At 45.4% G+C, this 21,117-nt stretch overlaps 1 protein-coding gene across 1 annotated transcript in view; it reads left to right on the forward strand.

Moving 5' to 3' along the window:
• The first annotated feature begins 296 nt into the window (after positions 1-296).
• LOC110090644 (uncharacterized) overlaps positions 297-21,117 on the forward strand; it is a 28,399-nt gene continuing 7,578 nt past the window's right edge. The window contains exons 1-9 of the mRNA XM_078386826.1: positions 297-552; positions 3,519-4,412; positions 5,977-6,103; positions 7,427-8,259; positions 11,883-12,106; positions 14,483-14,570; positions 16,601-16,675; positions 18,547-18,756; positions 19,544-19,563. Of these exons, the coding sequence (XP_078242952.1) occupies positions 3,723-4,412; positions 5,977-6,103; positions 7,427-8,259; positions 11,883-12,106; positions 14,483-14,570; positions 16,601-16,675; positions 18,547-18,756; positions 19,544-19,563 (2,267 nt within the window). The 5' untranslated portion in view covers positions 297-552; positions 3,519-3,722. The remainder of the gene's footprint in view (positions 553-3,518; positions 4,413-5,976; positions 6,104-7,426; positions 8,260-11,882; positions 12,107-14,482; positions 14,571-16,600; positions 16,676-18,546; positions 18,757-19,543; positions 19,564-21,117) is intronic.

Genomic DNA, 21,117 nt, shown 5'->3' on the forward strand with positions numbered 1-21,117 from the left:
GATTGCTGGTGGTGTCCAGTATTTCAAATAGGTAAGACTCTATCAAGCAGGGCTGGGCACAGTAGAGTCCCTTCCAGAGGATCTTGGATTTTCACCAGGGGTTCTGTTGGCTGATGGGAGCTGTAGTCCAGCAACAGCTAGGACCCCACATTCCTCACTCCTGCTGCGAGGAAGTCTTCACAGGTTGAGAAGCTGAGAGCTCGAGTGGAAGCTGCGGGAAATGCTGTGGCGACGGGTGGGAAGAGGTTAAATCCACCAAGTCGAACGGTGATTTCTAGAGAGGCCTAGTAATGTCAGAAGGGGAGAGGAGAAGCCTGGGGTGGAGGAGGACCACTGGAAAGCGACTTCCTCCTTCTCTCCCCCCCTTCCATCCCTAAGGGGTGGGGAAGCACTGATGGGAAGCTAGCTTTGCAAAAATGAATAATAATCATAAACATAAATACTTGTTTTAGGTGGACAGGGGAGACAGGGGGTCTGGACCAGAGATTCGCCTCCTCTTTCCTCCCAGCTGTGCCTGGTGCAGAGCCTTTGCTAAAAGGCAGCAAAGAAGAGGTAAGAAGAGGATGCCCGCCAAGGGACCAGGGTTGGAGGGGGGGAGCGCTGGAAGCCGAGAACTTGTCGCCAAAGGAATTGGAGAGGATGGGGTTAAGGGTGTGTGGGAATGCAAACGCAGACACAGCAGCACCAGCAACAGCCACCAAGGGAGTCTCAGGGGAGAGAAGGGAGAAGTGGCTGAACCGAATCTGCTAGGTCTAGGACAGTGGTTTTTAACCTTGGGTCATTCAGGTGTTTTTTGGACTGCAACTCCCAGAAGCCTTCACCACCAGCTGTGCTGGCAGGGGTTTCTGGGAGTTGCAGTTCAGAAACACCTGAGTAACCCAAGGTTAAGAACCACTGGTCTAGGAGATCAAACCCCCCACACACACACAAACACAAAAACAAAGCCAGCATCCCCCCAAAGATTAAAATAAGGAAAGGGCGGGAAAACAATTGCACTAAAATGTTACAGGGGTTTGATTCGAACCTTGATCACCTATTGAGATGAAAATCCAATCCCTCAGGGTAAAGAAAGTTGGAGATCAAGAAGAGTTAGAACAAGATTTTGTTCCCGTGACACACTGTCAAGGTGCTTGAAACTATGAATTAATCAACCCCAAAGTGTCCTGCCTTTTAACACTACACATCAGGTCTTAAAAGGTAAAGGCTGTGGTTTCCTTTGTTGAGTCAATCTACTTCGTGTCATGCCTTTCTCTTTTCTTACTGCCTTCCTCAGCATTATTGCCTTTTTCCAGTTAATACTGTCTTTTCATGATATGTCCAAAACAGTTTGGTGGGAGTTCAGGATTGCTTTGATGTAGAGCCCACTTCTTTGTTTTTCTGGCAGACCGTGGCATCTGTGAAGCTTTTCTCCAATGCTTTTCCTTTTTAACGATTTAACTTTTTCTTACAGCATTCTTCATTATCTCTCTCTTTGTTCGTTGGAATTGGGAACGCCATCGTCGCCAATTACACCTCTCCTTATACTAGTTCTTTGATAGCTACCTTCTGAATCTCCATCTTTTTCCAATTTCTTGGCTTCAGTCTCCATTAGGCTTGTGATTGAACTGAGATACAGACAATCTTTAGAATGTCAATTTCTGCATGGTTGACATGAAAATTAGGTAGTTGTTCGGCAGTCATGATTTTCCCCCCTTCCATCTTAATGGAAGGGGAAACTTATTTCATTTGAAATATGGTGCTGGAGGAGAGCTTTGAGGATACCCCAGGCTGTCAGAAAGATGGATAATTGGGGCGTAGATCAAATCAAGTCTGAACTATCTCTGGAGGCAAAACTGATGAGAACTGAGGTTGTCCTACTTTGGACACATCCCGAGAAGGCAGGGTTCTCTGGGAGAAATAACAATGCTGGGAAAGGTGGAAGGCAGCAAGAAAAGAGGAAGGCCAAATACGAGATGGACTGAATCCCTAAATGAGGCCACAGGCTTGCATTTATAAGAGCTGAGCAGGGCGGTTGAGGATGGGACCTTTTGGAGAATCGCTCATTCACAGGGTCACCGTAAGTTGGAGGCGATATGTGGGCTCGTAAAAAATGATAAACTGCGAGTCATGCTTTTGAACATTCTTCTTTCAGCTTTGCTAGTACAATAATTTCAGGTCATTCCTACTTCTTGCCCATAACATGGTTTCATCCGCATACCTTAAATGAATTATGTTTCTTCTACCAATCTTCACTCGTCTTTCAAATGAAACTAATCCAGTTTTTTGGGGTGATGTGCTCCACATATGGTTTGAGCAGATAGAGATCTGGTTCTGGTTCTGAAACCTTTAATGGCATTCACAAAATACAACAACACAAGCAAAATGGGAAAAATAAAATTACACAAAATGGAAGCAAGAAGAAGGGGACAGCTTCAAAATTGTAGATAGAAAACCTGCAACAGCAACGGTCAAAGAATTACATTCATCACTCACATAAATAGAAAGAATTGACTCAGGTGAATTGACAGAGATCTAAATATATCCTTGTCTCATTTGTCTTGTCCAGAGTATAGGTTATACATAAAAGGATGAAATGTGGTGGCACACACATTTCTTTTAATCCATAGCTTTTCATGATCCACACCGTGAAATCTGTAAAACGTATAAAGCACAAATGGATTTGTCTTATAAAATCCTTTGGAGTGGCCCGCATACATTTGCAATTTGCTCTCTAGGGCCTCTTTCTTTTCTGGATCCAGCTTGAACATCTGGTTTTCTCGCTCCCTAGGAAGTTAGAAATCTTTGTTGTATAGTCCTGAGCATCACTTTACTTGCAGGGGAAATTAATGCAATCATCCTGAACTGTTCTGTGCTGATGAAATACTTGCAGGAGTAAAGGAGACGGGGGCAAGGGTGAGTCGTAAGGGAAGTTCAAGAGATCGGATAAAAAAACAAAACCTTGGCTAATTTAACAGAGTATATACTACTAGAGCAAATAAAGGGTACTTTTTTTGATGTGACAGTGGTGTGGATTAACATTCAGGAGCCCAAATGTTAATGGCAGGGAGCACCAAATTAACATTCCCTGCTTGTTTGGTGGGATCCTCTAGCTACAGAAGAGTAGATAATACAGTACAGTATATAGAAAAGGGAGTGTGTGTACAATTACACAATGAGTTTCATGACTCTGTGGAGAATTGAATCTGGATATTTTATATCCCCCTTGGACAGTGTCATTGAAGCGACCAACATGAATTTGACCCAACTCCGGGAGGCAGTGGAAGATAGGAGGGCCTGGCGTGCTCTGGTCCATGGGGTCACGAAGAGTCGGACACGACTTAACGACTAAACAACAACAACCTCTTATATTCCAGTCTGTTACTGTACCACTGTGCCACAGGCACATGAGAAGATAATGACTCTGGACTGCAAACTCTGTAAGGATGAAGCTATGAGAAGACAGACTGGAGCTCACTGGAGAAAAGGTGAACTATCTGCCATTGCAACTAATAAATCATTCCTTCCCTTTCCCTGTGCAGGAGACCCGATCTTCCTAAGTGAAAGCTGCGACCACCTCCTGCAGTTGGAGAAGAGAACCTCATTTGTCTCCCCCAAAAGGAAGCCTCAACTTCAAAAGGTGCTGTCCCCAGCAGTTTTAAGATTGTCCTGCATTGGAAACAGGAGACTTGGAGTTTTGGAACACTTTGGGAAACGCAATAGCGGTGGCTCCACCAGGTTGAGAAATGGAGGAGCAGGACGAGGCTAGCTCCAAACTACGGGACGTGGTGCCAGAGGAAGGGAAAAGACACCCACAGACAGTCCATACGGAGAGTATCGGGACCGTCTCAAGTAAGGCTCCTCTGCAGCTTCTTAAACAGGAACCCGAAGAGGGGTGGCGGCAGCATTGGGAAGCCCCGTGGCCGAAGAGTGTGCAGGGTCCTGACCCTCGAACCCAGCCCCAAGCAGCAGCAGGAGAGGACGTGAAGGATTTACCGACTTTTGTTGGTGCCACTCAGTGGTCCGGAAGAGGATGGGGGGTCCCGGCTTTGCCACACCTCAGTGGAGAAGCCCCAAAGGCTCACAGAAGCCCAGACTTCACTGGGAAAGTAAAGGAAGAGGCTCCAAGCGAGGGCGCCGGCATCCATTCAGAGATGAGACGCCAGCTCTTCCGGCAGTTCTGTTACCAAGGGGCCAAAGGGCCCCGGGAGGTCTGCCAGCGGCTGCAGGAGCTTTGTCATCGGTGGCTGAAGCCGGAGAGGCACACCAAAGAGCAGATCTTGGAGCTGCTGGTCCTGGAGCAGTTCCTGACCATCCTGCCCCTGGAAATGCAGAGCTGGGTCCGAGAAGGCGGTCCAGAGAGCTGCCACCAGGCAGTGGCCCTGGCAGAGGGCTTTCTGATGGGGCGTCGAGATAGCAAAAAATGGGGGCAGCAGGTGAGAAGTTGGAATCTCAAAGGGTCTGGTTTTTAATTAGTCCAAGAGATGAGTTCTGTATCTCTAAAGATGTGGCTAGATTACAACTCCCATCATCCAGCAAGGGTCAAAGGCTCTCCATCCTGGTGTTAGAATTTCAAAGTCTGCCAAATGAAGCGTATGTATACACCCCGATACATGAAGTAATAGGATTCTGGCCACTACTTATTATAAGCACAAAGTAACATAACTTCTCCCCAACTCCCAAAAGTAATGTTTCAAGCTGTCCCTCCCCCTATGAACCCCACATGGATGGGCCTGCATGTGCAAATCATGTCAATTACAAAAACTCAGGGGTTTCTAAGTGCCTCTTATAAGAAGCCAAAAGCTGTTGTTAAAACAGTTAGAAATCAGCTCAAAAACCTCGACTCAAGTTGAAGCTGTATAAATACACTAAAAAGTTCCTAAATCTTGATGGCTTGGGAACTGGTTGGCCTTTCTCACTCATAAGGAAGATCCATGAACTCTAATGGGACTTCTTGTACAGCAAGTTTTTGGACTGCTGTTCTCAGAAACCCCAGGCAGCACAGCTGGTGGTGAAGGCTTCTGGGAACTGCAGTCCAGGAACATCTGGAGGCCCAAGGTCAGGGACCACTGCCATAGGGGACCAAAGTGGTTCACAAAACTCTGAAACCAATGTAGTGCTGAACTAGGAAATCAACACTAAAAACAAACCTAAGGGAATGTCTTTGATGCTCATCCACACTCTTGTATTTGCAATCACCACGTATGAGTGTGAAAGGTGGACAGCTAAGAAAGCTGAAAGAAACTGATTCGTTTGAAATGTGGTGCTGGAGGAGAGGAGCAAGCTTTGCGGATACTCTAGATTGCCTGAAAGATAAACAAAGGGAACCAAGATCAGATCAAGTGTGAACTATATCTAGAGGCCAAAAAAATGCTGAAATGGAGGCAATCCTATGTTGGGCGCATCCTGAGAAGGCAGGATTCTCTGGAAAAGACAATAATGCAGGGAAAGGTGGAAGGCAGCAGGAAAAGAGGAAGACCAAATACGGGATGGAATGACTCCCTAAAAGAAGCCACAGGCTTGAATTTGCAAGAGATGGGCAGGGCTGTTGAGGGCAGGACATTCTGGATGCTGCTTATTGATTTAGTTGTCGTAAGTCAGGGCTGTCTTGACGGCTCATAACAACAACAGGAATTAGGGCTTGAAGCAAATAATGCTGAACCATCTCAACCCATCCCACTGTGAAGACGTCATCCTCAGCGTGGTCAGGACACAGATACCCTACCACTCTGAAAGACCAATACAGGGGATCACACAAGCCGGAAAGTGAAAGAACGAAAGTGGAAATCTCACCCAAAAGTGCAACTTTGCTGGCGAAACAAAACGTACAAGGTAGACATGGGAAAGGGTCGGGTCACATCGTGATTAGCTTTACGTCAGGTTGGGGATGGAAAGTACATTGAAATTAACCCCCTGAACTGCTGCTGCCCAGAGAGCAGGACGATTTCCAATGTAGTTGCACCCTTAAGGCGTTCTTTCTTGCCCTTTCCGTTCCTCCAGGTGCCATCCCCTTGCACAGAAGGGGCCTCAAATTCCTCTGATGCAGACTTGGCTCCATCCGACTTGTGGAACAGGGGAGTCTGCAGAACCACCAAGCAAGAGCAAGGGAAAGAGAGAAGCTCTGCAGGTAAGGAGATGCAGTCACTGGAGGCTCCATCTATTTATTTATTTGTTAGATTTATACCCCACCCACCTAGACCGATGTCTACTCTGGGCAGCTAATTATCAAAACAGTAATTAGAGTGTGAGCACAACCATTCTGGCTTTTCTGTAGGGCCCCCCTTATCCACAGGATCACTGTCCGCTGATTCATTTATCCATGGTCTGAAAATATTACAATTATTAAAAGAAAAATCCCCAAAATATATATTTCTAACAATGTAGTTATCAGAATTAGCCATTAGAGAAAGCGAGAGACCATGCTATGTATAGCAGAGCTCCCCAGTCCCCCAGTCCGCAGCCCAACGCCGGTCTGTGGCCTGGGCTGGATTGGGCCATGGAGACAGATCTCCCACCCACCCCCGCACGCACTCCCCTCTTGCCCCTTTGTGCATGCTTGTGTGAGTGCGCCCCACCCCTTCACACATGCGTGCAAGCACGGGAGGCTGTCCCGCCTTCCCCACACAGGGACCCCGTCTTCCCCCAACTGGTCTGTGGTGTCGAAAAGGTTGGGGACCACTGATGTATAGCATTTACTATGATAACAGTGTTTGCTCTCATCCTCATTTTTCAGCATCCACAGGGAGAGTTGGAACCGATCCCTCACAGATATGGGGGTCCTACTCTATATTCTTATTCATTACAATTATATTCTGTCATTCCTCCAATAAATTCAATACAGTAGGACTGTAGTATCCACTGGGGGATTGGTTCCAAGACCCCACTCCAGCTTTATCATCATCACAACCTTCCTGTGAGGTAAGCCACAGTGAGAGAACCAGGGTAAAAAACAATTATAATCCAATAAATATATTTACAAATTTTTAAAAGTGACCTTTTAAAATACCACTTAATGGACATGGCATCACCATCATTGGTAAACGTTATTTATTTTATTTTGTGACTTTTCCTGGAGAAACTTAAGACAGCATCTGTAACTATTCTCACATTACAAATACAGTACGTGAATGTGAGGCACCTGGGAGAAAAGCCTACATTAGAAAGCTTGGAGGCTTAGCTAAGCCAAGCTTCCCATTTCAGCCCCACTTCTAGCTGGAAACTTTCTGAGTGAGAAGCTTTGAGCGGAGCTAGGCCTAGCGAGGCCCTCAAAGCCCTCTGCTCTAGGCCTTTCTCCCAGGTGAGCCAAATTTAGGTGTCTGTAAAGTGCCTGCAAAGCAGACAGAACTTCCAGAATGCAGAAGGATGCTGTGGGTAATCCAGAAAATCTGAAACTCCTATCTCTCATTCTGGCTGTTGTTATGCTTCCAATTTGTTTTTTTCTTCCTTGCAGATGATGGGCAAATGGGAAAAAGCATTCACCATCAGGAAAGCTCAGATCAGGTGGAACCACACGATGCCTCTGTGAGAATTGGGCTGGTTTTCGAACATTACAAAGAGGAAGCCACGCTTTGGGGTCAACAGAGGACATCAAGCAAGCAAGAGGAAGACTCAAAAAATAAGGTGGATGAAGCTAAAGTCTGCTGGGAAGGCCCCTTCCATGGGAAAGAAACCAAAGTCCAGGTTCAAGCAGTTCAGGATGGTAAAGAACCCGCTAACGGTGATGGCAGCTTCAGAGCAAATGGTGGCTTTCTTAAATGTGAAGCCACTGCTGCCGGTGACAAAACGTTCAAGACCTCCGATTGTAGAGAGACCTTCTTTCAGAGTTCCAGCCTCACCCCAAACGAGCTAAGCTACACAGGGGACAGGAGATTCAAATGCTCCGAATGCGGGAAGAGCTTTAACCAGAAGCAGTACCTCACGGGGCACAAGAGGATCCACAAAGGGGAGACCCCTTACAAGTGCTCAGACTGTGGGAGAAGCTTCAATCGGAAGTGGAACCTTATCGCCCATAAGCGGATCCACTCGGGGGAGAACCCGTACGAGTGTTCGGACTGCGGGAAAACCTTCAGCCAAAAGGGGAACCTCATGACCCACGTGAGGATCCATACGGGGGAGAAGCCCTATAAGTGTGCCGAGTGTGGGAAAAGATTCAGCCAGAGAGCTGGCCTGACCTCTCACAGGAAAAGCCATATCAAAATCAACACCGTAGGAAAAGCTACTGTGGGTTATCTGATTTTCTTAAACCTGAGTGAATCTGGACAGGAAGGGAGCCCCACGGAGGCCTAAGAGGGTGGAGGAAAGAGCTTAACACGGACCTTAGAACATTTTGACGGATGAAAAATAAACCATGCGGCAGAAAAGACTTAAAATTCCTGATTGTAATCGAAACAGGGCGTGATCACATTATCATCAAAAAGCAAGAAATGCATAGGAGGGGGAAGATACCAAAAATCTTAAAAACCAATCTGTGCAAATGGCAGCCCCATGGGAAAATTATTGCTGGGTTATACGTCTTTAGATTGAGGGGAAGGATTATAGGCACAGTTAAAAAATAATAATCTCTATATTAAAAAGAAGAAACAATAATCATCCCATAAAAATCTTAAGGTCAGGGAGAAACATTCTACTCTGGCATGGCTTGTATAATATGGAAGTCGCATGTTAAAAACAAGCAAGCACTCCCCCTTGCATCTAGAAATCTAGATGCTGAGGAGAAAATTATACTACCACCATATTCCTGGTGAGCTAGTTTTCTATATGCATGGATCAGTGGGTAAAGCAGGGAGCATTCAAAGAACACCTGTGATGCTTAGTTATCTGATTCGTCCAGAGATTTTTTTTAATATGCTGTTTGCGCAGATTGGTTTTTAAACAGGGGAGGAGGCCACAGAATTTCTTTTGCTAAAGACCATTTTAAAAGCCATACAATCACTTTTTGATATATTTTGGTGTTATTCATCCAGGGATTTTGTTCATATACCCACATACAGTGGGGTCTTGACTTGAGAACTTAATCCGTATTGGAAGGCGGTTCTCAAGTCAAAAAGTCTGTAAATCAAGTCTCCATTGAGCTACAGTGCATTGAAAACCGATTAATCCCGTAACAGGCCATTTTTGTTCCATTTTGGTTTTTTTCTGGTCTGTAAGTCAAATCTCAGTGTGCAAGTCAAACCTAAATTTTGCGGCCAGAGAAGTCTGTAACTCAAAAAGTCTGCAAGTCAAGCCGTCTGTAAGTTAAGGGTCCACTGTAATCCCTTTTGGTATACTCTTCCGTTGTACTTTCTGTGAGGGGACAGAGCGAGGAACGTGACTTTGGGGCCTCCCCCTTCCACTGGAGACAGGGACAGCCTAAGATATTTTGCGGCCTGAGGCAAAGGACAAGATGGTTTTCTTTCCATGAGAAATTCTTGCTTTCTGGTTGTTGAGTCTTTCCTTCAACACAGGAGAGCCACACAGCACCTTCTGCTGCATCTGAGGGGAGCAGGGCTAGTTTTGGGGAGCACAGGCTGTGAAAACTGAACAGTTGTACAGAAATAAAAGCTGGGGTGCAGCACCCTAGTTATAGAGCAGATCTGAATAGGGTTGGAATTTCCCTCAGCAAAGCTTGTTCTTCTCTGTGTTTTAAGATTTTATCTTGGGTTGGATGTGACGGCCTTCTCGGCCCCTTCCAACTCAATGGTTCTTCAATTTTATGAAATCCTCACTATCTGCACAGCTTCCCTCTTTCCTCGGAGTATCTTCCTCCATGCCAGCTTTTGGCTGTCCTTCGCCCTGTTTCTCTTTCGTCCACTTGGAATCTGTGGCAGAAGCAGACATGGGACTAGGACCCAGCCCTACTGGGCCAACGGACAAGGCTCTTATGGGGCCCACTGGGATTGAGGTCTCTTCCACCATCACTGCCCCATTGTAAACCCCTATCCACAAGGCCATCACTGTCAGCTTCCCTCCCCCCAGTCAGTTCTGTTGCCACTCAGCCCCCCACCCAACATGGAAACCTCAGGATTGAGGGTGGTTTCTACAGTGTAGTATGTAGTCACCACGTTCTGGGTAGTTTCCAGCATGTGGTTTGGAAGATATGTTTTCAAGTTGGGCCCCCTTGACTAATGCAAGCTTGGGGGGGGAGGTTCCACATAAATACATCATTTTATTCTCTCTCAACCCACACACCCTTGCATAGTTGAGGCAAGCAGAATCTCAGAGCAGTTATATACCAAATAAATCCAAAACATTTATTTGGTATATAACTGGATGGGGAATGGCAGCTTCCTTGTTTATATAATTAATCTATAAATGCAGATTAGGCCATTCGTGCACTTTTCCTTTCATTTGGTAAATTCCTTCTCTCTTAGAGCAGTAGTTCCCTACCTTGGGAACCCTAGAGGTTATTGCACTACAACTCCCAGAAGCCTTCACCAGTAGCTGTGCTGGTGGCCAGGATTTCTGGGAGTTGTAGTCCAAGAACCTCTGGGGACCCAAGGTTAGAAACCACTGCCCCCCCTCCGAGCCTAGAGAAGGGGGACTTTCAATCGTATGGAGTATCAAGGAAGGCGAGATGGAAATAAATTGGAAGCTTTCTTGTCAGTGAGATAGGCTTTTTTTTTCTTCCAAGAAAGCGAAAAAGAACAATCATAATGGTTGTTGTGCGTTTTTCGGGCTCTTTGGCCGTGTCCTGAAGGTTGTTCTTCCTAACGTTTCGCCAGTCTCTGTGGCCGGCATCTTCAGAGGACAGCACTCTGGGCTCTGGTGTCGTTGGCTTGGGAGGCGACCATTAGATCCCAGCCAGGAAAGCCTTCGCGAATACAGCAATCATCATGTCCATCTCCTCTGCTACCAGGATCCTCTTAGCCTCTTCTGGGAAAAGAAGTGGGGATCTCAAGGGTTCTGCCACTCAGCCCTCCAAGGGTAATGGAGTGGGAAGGGTCGCTGATGGGGCAGAAGAAACAGGCCTGTATGCATCATGTGGGGGTGTAAAGATTAGCTTATGATCTACAACAATTCCAAGGTCCTGGAAAAAGCCAGAGAGTTCCAGAAAAAGATCTGCTTCATGTTCTGCCTTCCCCTCCCCCCCGCCCTGCTTAGCTCCTGAAAACTCAAGCCTGGGGCTTCCTTTAGGGAATCAGTCCATCACGTATTTGGTCTTCCTCTTTTCCTGCTTCCTTCCACTTTTTCCAGCATTATTGTCTTTTCCAGAGAATCCCGCCTTCTTACGACGTGCCCAAAGCAGGGTAGCTCCAGTATCAATATTTTAACCTCCAGATCTAGTTCAGGCTTGATTAGCTCTAGGGCCCACTAGTCTGTCTTTCTAGCAGTCCAGGGTACCCGCAAAGCTCTCCTCCAGCGCCACATTTCAAAGGAAACTATTCCCCCCCCCCGTCAGCTGATAATCCTCAATACGCTGGAATTCCCGGAGGGGTGGGGTGGGGATGTAAAAACATCTCTGAACCTCAATGAGAACTAGAATCACTGGGAATCATGCCCACAAGGTCGTATTGCTTCCCAAGGTAGATCTGCCTAGTGGGTTGCTGTGCTGTCCCTGTTGGGGAAGTAGGGAAGAAAATGCAGCTGAGGTAGCAGTGTAGTCTAGTGGTTGGCGTTTTTGGCCCCAATGCGGCTGGATTAGCATTGACTGCGTCCGTGTGGCCACAAGAGGGCTGTATAAGATCCTGAGAGAGAAAGAGACTTCTCTCTCTCTCTCTCTCTCCCCGTCTCCCCCCCCCCGGTGTTTTACTTCGGAGAAAGAAATACGGAGTTTCCCACGATTTGCGTCACCAAGTGCAATCCGGGGCCCCCTTCCCTCCCCCCCTCTTCCCCTTCGAAGCAAAAGAGCGGATGCTTCTTCTCTCCATCACCATCAGCCGCTGGAAGATAGCGCAAGGGCAGCCAAGCGCACGTGTGAATGAACAAAGCGCCTCCCCGTCGAGGATCCCAATCCGTGTCTATTGTCCGGTAGGAAGAGGAGCGGCTGGCCGGGGTTTTGGAAAGAGTTCTGGAAGCTGAAGTCCCACGAAGAAGCGTGTCCAAACTCTGCGAGAGGAGTGGATATATTGATTTCTTTTATTTTTAAACTCCAAAATGCTCAGCATCAGGATGGGACCGTGCAGGACGGAAGGATAAGGATGCGCTGTTTCTGGTGAAAGAAATGAATTGTTTTTTAGTATCAATTTGGGAATTTGGTGTGTGTGTGTGTGTGTGTGTGTGTGTGTGTGTGTGTGTGTGTGTGTGTGAGAGAGAGAGAGAGAGAGAGAGAGAGAGAGAGTGTGAGTGAGTGTGTGTGTGTGTGTGTTGTGTGCGCCAGCGCCTCAGGCGGCAAAATAGTCTGGGTCAGCTCTCTGAAAAGCCAGGAGGACGTTAGTGATAAATTAAATTTTTGGTGTCTTTTACTGGCTAGGATCGGGAGAAAAGGTTAGGGGATAATCTGTAACAGGTGCCATAATAATCCGGACCGATCAAGTTTGAAAAGCGGTGTCGCCTCCCCTTCCAGCCAAACAGGAGCTTATTTAGGCAACCTTTTGTCCCTAAAGATGGAGAAAAGCCATTTCTCTCACCTGGTCTGAGGAGAAACTTGATCCCTCCCGCGGATGCAACAGGCTTTGCAGTCTCCATTTTGGGACATTATTTTAACGTGGCTCTTGATGCTGCAGCATCAGGTCAGGGTGGATGTTAGGTTCTTCTGCCTCAGATAAAGAGCCTTGTTGGGCCCAAAAGCTTGCCTGGAGCAATAAAAGTTTTAGCAGGCCTTGGTGTTTTGTTTTGGTTTTTTTCGATTTTGTACAAGGACCACACAACTTCTGTTTTCATAATAATGTTATTGTTCTTGGGTAGTATGCACCTTGAGTTTCAGAAGTGGGGGAGCATTTTCTGTTGTGTACCGGGCAAAAAACTCAAAAACACCAAAACCTTATGAGGCTGGCCCTGCCCAATATATCTTGTATGGATCTGGCGCCACCTCCTTTTCACCCCCAGATCTCAGATCTACAAACACTCCCAAGGGTGATGGTAAGACCCCAGCAAGTTTTTTTTTCTTCCAACGCTGGGGGGCTGTAGTCCACAAAAATTTATACCTAATGAAACTTCAGGCTCCATAAGATGCTTTTGAAGTCTTTGCTACAACAGATGAATAATACAGCATATTCCTGAAGTCTGCACTTCCCTCACCGCCCCACATCCAATTATGAATTCAGACTGATCTCTTCTTCATCAGAGTCCTTTCGTCATCTCCTAATAGGTCTTAGGGGAACAGAGGAAGCCGGAGAAAATTGCAGTGGGTCTCTGGGGAAAAAGCGAAGTGTCAGGGCAAGCAATTGTGGGTGAGGGAAAAGTTTGATTTGTGCATATATGTTGACAGCATTGTTGCATAGATGGCTTGTTATTCAGGCAGGGAGATCTCTTCCCTACCCCAATTTCGGGGTAAGGTCCTAGCTCATGAGCAGCCCCTGGTTTAATGCCTGCGGACCCATTTCTTCCTCACTCCTGATTCGTGACAGGAAAATCATTGGCCTGGCATAAAGATATGTGTATGTTTGTTGTGTTCATATTACATGGACCCTTGACTTACAGACGGCTTGATTTACAGACTTTTTGAGTTACAGACTTCTCTGACCGCAAAATTTAGGTTTGACTTGCAGACTGAGATTTGACTTACAGACCAGAAAAAAACTAAAATGGAACAAAAATGGCCTGTTACGGGATTAATCGGTTTTTAATGCACTGTAGGTCAATGGAGACTTGACTTACAGACTTTTTGACTTGAGAACCGCCTTCCAATACGGATTAAGTTCTAAAGTCAAGACCCCACTGTATTTGTCCCAGATGCAATGCAGAACATCCATACAATTTGTCTCATTGTAATACACAGACACACCTACAGGTATCACAGCCAGAGTCCAACCCAACATTTATATTTGCTACAACTGCAATGGCATCGCTTTCAGAGGTGAACGAGTCCCCGACCGAATTCCTGGTCATATGCCAGGTCATGCGACGGGTGCACAACCAGGGATTTGACTGGGAAGTTGTTACCTAGTCACTGTTCACCACTCAGAGTTGTGTTGTGGGCATTGGTGACACTGTCAGATTAGCTAGATCTAATCTAATTAATCTAATCACATGTCTCCCACCTGCCGGGTCCTGAAATCTTAAGGAATGGTAAATTGCTAACTGGCAATCCTACTGAAGGGTGACACATGTTGCACAGCTAGTAGCCATCAGCCATAAAAAGTATATATAACCATTGTCATCTACTGTATATCAATAATTCCCAACCTTGGGTCTCCAAACATTCTTGGATTGGGACTCCCAGAAGCCTTCATTGCTAGCTGGATTAGCAAGGGTTTCTGGGAGTTGTAGTCCAAGAATGTGAACCCAAGGCTGGGAATAATTGGTCTATATAAAAGCTCATGATGGTGGGCTTATGTTTCCTGATGTATCTCAAGAGCCTACTGTTTGGTATACTTTTTAAAATCCTACCCTATTTCTTTTCTTATTTTTCATCTTCTCTTTCAGACAGGCTGTACATCCAGTCCATCTTTCTAACTAGAAATCTTCTTATCTTTTCCTGGAATTCTGACAGCGAAATGGAACGCACTATAACTTGGGTAAGGGTTTATCGAAAGCAGGGGTGAAAGCAACAGAAAAGGAACAGACTGGTGATATTCTTCAGTGAGACTATCAGTGCTAGGTGGACTTCTTCCCCATTTACAAACAGCAGGTGGGAGGGGGAGCTTTGCCAGCTGCTGATGCAACTCTTGCATGTCTCAGAGATGAAGCTGATCCCATTTGCATCCCTTCAGGTGAAAAGGTGAAGGCTGTAGCGATACAGCAGGTGCACAAACCTCTTGCATTTCAGGTGCAGAAGTGAGTAACTCTGATGTGTTCAAAAAAGAAAATGAGGCTAATGCTGGAGTTTTGCTGTACATACAGTAGGTTCCCCTATCCACAGGGAATTGGTTCCAGCCCCTGCCCCCGCAGATGCTGAAAAATGCGGATTATAGCAAATGCTATTACTGTACTGTATAAAAGTGAACACTATGCATAGCTTGGTCTCTGGATCCATCTAGTGGCCAGTTCTGGTAATTACAAAATGGGAATACAGTATACTTTTTTGGAATACAGTGGTGCCTTGCATAATGAGCGCCCCATTTAACGACAAATCCGCATAGCGATGCGGATTTTGCGATTGCAACATTGTTTTGCCATTCTAAACATTGCGATGTTTAGAATGGCAAAACATTGCATTGCGATGTTTTGCCAACAGCTGATTGGCAGTTCCAAATTGGCTGCCGGGTCAACAAAATGGCCGCCCGTAGCGTTTTCGCACGGTTCCCTCGCTTACCAAGGCGGCGAAAATGGCGGCCGGATGGAAGATCTTCGCATAACGGTGAGTTTTTTCCCCATAGGAATGCATTAAACAGGGTTTAATGTGTTCCTATGGGTTTTTTGCCCCGTATAGCGACGATTCTGGATAGCAACAATTTATCCGGAACGGATTATCGTCGCTATGTGGGGCACCACTGTATTTTTAAAAATTATTTTTCAGACTATGGGTAAGTGGATCTGTGGATGTTGATCCTGTAGATAAGGGGGTCCTACTATACTTGGATCCCAGATCTCTGGAGATCTCCCACCACAGTATACAATGTTGCACTGCCCCTAGCTGAGGAAGGCCACTTCCAGATAAACCCCTGCAATCCTTCCATGAGAATTTTGAACGATGGCAGGAAATTGCAAACTGCTGGCATTGGCGCAGAAAGAGCAGATTCACCTCATTGTGCTTACATGAAAGTGGCTGACTTGATCACCTGGAAATAATACTGAGTTTTGAGAAGGTGGTGGTTCCATGTCTTCTGGTATATCTTAGCTTTGTTTTGTCTGTGGGTGGTGATCAGATAGTTGTAAAAACATACATCTAATTGTATTGGAAAAGGTTGCTTTGTTGGGAGCGGTCTTCCTGAAAGTGCCCTTCCTTCTGCTGGGGAAATCACTTCAGCCTGCCCCTCCCCAAAGCCCTCCAGCTGGACCAAAATATTTTGCTTATCTATCATACATGTAGAGAAGTGAGAGTGGTCTTAACTGACCAGATAGGTGGGATATAAATAAAATAAATAAAAATAAATGTGTGTGTGTGTGTTTAGTCGTTTAGTCGTGTCCGACTCTTCGTGACCCCATGGACCAGAGCACGCCAGGCCCTCCTGTCTTCTACTGCCTCCCGGAGTTGTGTCAGGTTCATGTTGGTTGCTTCGCAGACACTGTCCAGCCATCTCATCCTCGGTCGTCCCCTTCTCCTCTTGCCGTCACACCTTCCTAACATCAGGGTCTTTTCCAGGGAGTCTTTTCTTCTCATTAGATGGCCAAAGTACTCATTAGATGGCCAAATAAATAAATAAATAAATAAGGTCCAAAATGGTCCAACTTGTGCACACATTGGGGTTGGGCAGAAGTTCATTCCCCTGTGTATTGTGTGATCAGTGGGAAATAGATCACACGGCATCGCTTCACAAGGGGTCCAAATTGCATTCTCCTTCCCTGTGGGATCACACCCTATGTTATAGTTCATAGGGAATAAAAATTTTAAAAATAGGATTTTGTCCCTTCACGAAACATTCAGAGCCTTTGCTTGGACCTTCAGGTGCTGCCTGACAGTGTGAATGAAGAGACAGAAGAAATGAAGGCGGAGTCTCTGAAGAAAAGTGAGGATTTACTGGTAAGCGTCTTAGAAAGACAACGAATCTCTGAAATTCTGGACACTGATAGTGGCAGATTTACAGGATGAAGGGATAGGATGAAGGCATAGATGAGCATTCCCAAACATTTAGAGCAATAGCTCGGAAGTCTGCGATAACTTTTCTACTGTCAGGGTTTGGTGTCATTCATTTATATTTTTTTGGTTTCCACTCCTACTGCGGCAATGGTAGGCACAATTTTTACATTTTGGAAATAAGGAAAGAGAGACTTGTTTCCTGGTTGTGGGATGCCCTCCTCTTAGAGGCCCGCAGGCACTGACATAGGCCTCATTTTTGCACCACATGAATACTTGCTTCTTGTGAAATATTTGGCCCGGCATCCTCTTGTGGTGGCGGCTACGCAGAACCACTAAAAGCTCGCCAGCTCAGTGGGGCCCAGGAAAATGGCAGCAAAGTGCAGGGTGGCCAGATGACTTTATTCAGAACTTAACAAAAACACAGAGAAGCGGGCAACAAATAACAGAAAAATACAGAAAGGAAAAAGGAGCTAGAAAGAAAAAAAAATGGCTGCCTGAACATATGCTTACCGATCTTTATATAGCATTAGATCATGACTGCTCCCCAACCATCATGTCAGAAAGAGTTTTCTCCAGTCAAGAGAACAGATGAACCCCAAATTACAAATGTGAAACAAAACACACGGCCTGTTGAATCGGTGAAAGAAGTATATGAAAAGGTGTGTAGGCATTGGGTTTTTTGTTGTTTAGTCGTTTAGTCGTGTCCAACTCTTTGTGACCCCATGGACCAGAGCACACCAGGCCCTCCTATCCTCCACTGCCTCCCGGAGTTGGGTCACATTCATTTTGGTCGCTTCAGTGACACTGTCCAGCCATCTCATCCTCGGTCGTCCCCTTCTCCTCTTGCCATCACACTTTCCCAACATCAGGGTCTTTTCCAGGGAGTCTTCTCTTCTCATGAGATGGCCAAAGTACTGGAGCCTCAGCTTCAGGATCTGTCCTTCCAGTGAGCACTCAGGGTTGATTTCCTTTAGAATTGATAGCTTTGTTCTCCTTGCAGTCCAGGGGACTCTCAAGAGCCTCCTCCAACACCACAATTCAAAGGCATCAATTCTTCGGCGGTCTGCTTTCTTTAAGGTCCATCTCCCACTTCCATACATTGCTACTGGAAAAACCATAGCTTTGACTATGTGGACCTTTGTCGGCAAGGTGATGTCTCTGCTTTTTAAGATGCTGTCTAGGTTTGTCATCGCTTTCCTCCCAAGAAACAGGTGTCTTTTAATTTCGTGGCTGCTGTCTCCATCTGCAGTGATCATGGCACCCAAGAAAGTGAAATCTGTCTCTGCCTCCATATCTTCCCCTTCAATTTGCCAGTATGAGATGGGACCAGTGACCATGATTGTTGGTTATAGTTACCTAACAGTATTAATATACAGTATTCTTTAGACTTTTCCTGGCTGATTACGGCTAAAGGAATTCTGCTCCCTTATCTTAAAAGAAAGAAAGAATGTCAGGGCTGGAAGACGCCTCAAAGGGTCCCCAAGCTTCATCCTAGATTTTAGCTTTGTTTAAACCAGAAGAGGAGGATCTAGGAATGTAAAATGATGAGCAAATTGTACAAAAGTATAACAATGTGGAAAAACAAAACCGACCGTAACAACTGTTTCGTCTGGTTGTTTGGTTTATACCCTGCTTTTCCACTCAAAAGGCAGCACTCCAGGCAACTTACACACCTCTTAAAAGAATAAAGAAAGATAAAAGCCCACAATTAGCTGACTGGGGCAGATGGGCATTGCAACTGAGCAACATCTGGAGGACCACCTGTTCCCAGCTTCCTGGGACACACAACTCTGATTTTACCGTTCTCATTACAGAGACAGACAAACATTGAAAGGCAGACTATCACCCAGGAGTGGAAAGACCTGCAAAGGTTCCTTGAAGAGCAAGGAGAACACGTATTGCAGAGTCTGGATGAGCTGGAGCGAGAAATAATTCGGAGGAGAGATCAGCCCATTTGGGAAGGTCCCGAAAGGAGGTCAACTTTTCAAGAGAATGTAGACGGCAACCAGAAGCCACTTGCAAATGTAAGGAATCCCAGTGATTGCTTTGATGTGAAAGCAATCAATTTCCTCCGTTATGATTGTTAATTTCTTTCACTTGTATCCCACTCTTCTATTTAAAAAGGGGGGGAGGTAACGAATTATTATAAATATAGTGGGACACTACTGTAAGTGGTTTACAAAAATAAAATAAACAACATCCTTGATCGCCAAACATTTTAAGGTTTATCATTGTTCTCTGTATTGCCCCCGGCTGCGAAAGGATGATCTCAGAGAAACTGTATCTGTTTCAAAGGTACTTAAGTGTGTTGTATAGATTAATAGAGGAAGATTGAGACTCATTGTGGTGGAGTAGAAAAAGAGTTGGCCTAGAACTCAGGGGCCCTGTGTTCAAATCCATGCCCAGTTGTGGAAACTCACTAGGGTGTGGTATGGGTAGACCACCCCTTAAACATAGAGTAATAGGATCATGGCGTTGGAAGGGGCCTCTGAAGCCATCATCGCATATAAAAACTTGAAATCCCTGTTAGGGTTGGCGTTAGTCCAAAGTGACACAACAGAGGAGAAGACCACCATAAATAAAAGACTGAACAATTTGCTCAGAGGCTTGGAGAGCTCATTTTGTAGGACGGAAAGCTTCAAAACTTGTTTTTAGAATAAGTTTTCAAAAATAAGACCAGCAAATTTCAAATAACAACAATAAATGATTTTTTTAAATGGAAAAGATGACTTGAAAGCTCAGTCAGAATGTTTCCGTGGCCTTTCATTCATGCCCTATAGCCTTATTTTCTTTCTCGCTTTTTCCCCACAGAGCTTCCTGGGAACGAAGAGGTATGTTCTGCCTAATATTTTTGCTATCCATTTATTATTTGGGTTGAGGTTGGGACTTGCCTAGACCATCAGTTATTGGAGACACGAGATGGGCTAGGATTGAGCAGAAAAAAGTGTGTGTGTGCATGTCTGGTTTATCATAAATCTAAGGTGGCTGGATAGCTCAGTGGTTTAGGTACCTGGCTGAGGAACCAGCGGTTGGGAGTTCGATTTTCGGAAAAGGCAGCCTGTATGGTGTGGGGCAAGCTCCACAGTCTCAAGATATCCCCAGAAAAAGGGAGTGTTAAACCACTTTTGAGTATTCTTTACTTGGAAAACCTTGAAAAGAGTCACCATAAGTCAGAACTGACTTGACTACAGATTAAAGAAAAGTGAGGGACAAGATATCTACCCATCTTTTCGGTTTCTTTTTGTGAGGGATGTTACCTTGGAAGTCTCTCAGTTCTCAAGTGGTTTTCACGATCTGTATAGAAAGAAATTGCTTGTGACAGATATAGGAAGCATTATTTACAGTCTAAATAGTCTTAATTTGCTCTGAGCAGGGCCAGTACATAACCAAATATGATCAGTGATTAAGTACTGACATTGTTTGCTGCTAGCGTGTGATTCCCTAATTGACTGGGATCACTCAGAAAGGAATGAAACAGACAAGAAATGGGCATCTCAAAGCAGCAACAAGCAGACAAAACAAGGTTTGCTCAGTTCATTAAAAAAAAAAACAGCCACCGGAGATTGGAGAAGCTATTTTTTCCCTTCAGCTCCAAAAATTCCCCAGCTAGTATGGCCTAATAAACTGTCCTGGGGATTCTGCAAGTTGTAATCCAAACAGTAAATATTCCCACCCCTAAAGAAAATATACTGAATAGATTCAATACCATGAATTTACCTGACATGGGTCTATTTGCGATTTTGGACTACAGCTGCCAGAATTCCCCAAGCAGGATATTGCCTGGAGGATTCTGGGAATTGCAGTTCAAAAACATAACTACACACATATCTAGAAATTACTGTTTATGTTCGGTTTATATATTTTAAGATTAAACTGTCATATACTTTCCTATCAGGAAGTGTGTTTAAAAAAGATCTCAGTTCATTGTAACAGCTGCAAACTGCTGGAAAGCTCAATAATTTAGGCCTCTATCTATCTGAGAAGCTAGAAGTTGGGAATTCAATTCCCCGCTGTGCCTCCTTGGCAGAGGCTGGACATCATCTGCTGGCATTTTAATAGGTCTGAAGAGCCATGCGGCCTCTCACTTCTTTAGCCCATCCCTCAGAAGAGGGCCACTACCTACCCACTAGGCCTGTCTGCCAGAGATGGAGGGAGCCTGGTAGCAGGTAGTCTTTCCCTTGTAGGCTGGGCCTCCCCAGTGACTGCCAGTCCCAACTGAGTCCACAAATGCAGTTGGGAGAAGATTTATGTTTTTCAACTACAACACCCAGCACCCCTAAGCCACCATGGATGGCAGCAAGTCACAAGGGAAATGGATGAGCGACCCAAACACAAAATTGACGTCCTCCATACCATGCGATGTTTCTTCACAATCCTGAATGACA

This window comes from Pogona vitticeps, chromosome 2 (genome assembly GCF_051106095.1).
Source record: "Pogona vitticeps strain Pit_001003342236 chromosome 2, PviZW2.1, whole genome shotgun sequence".
NCBI lineage: Eukaryota > Metazoa > Chordata > Lepidosauria > Squamata > Agamidae > Pogona > Pogona vitticeps.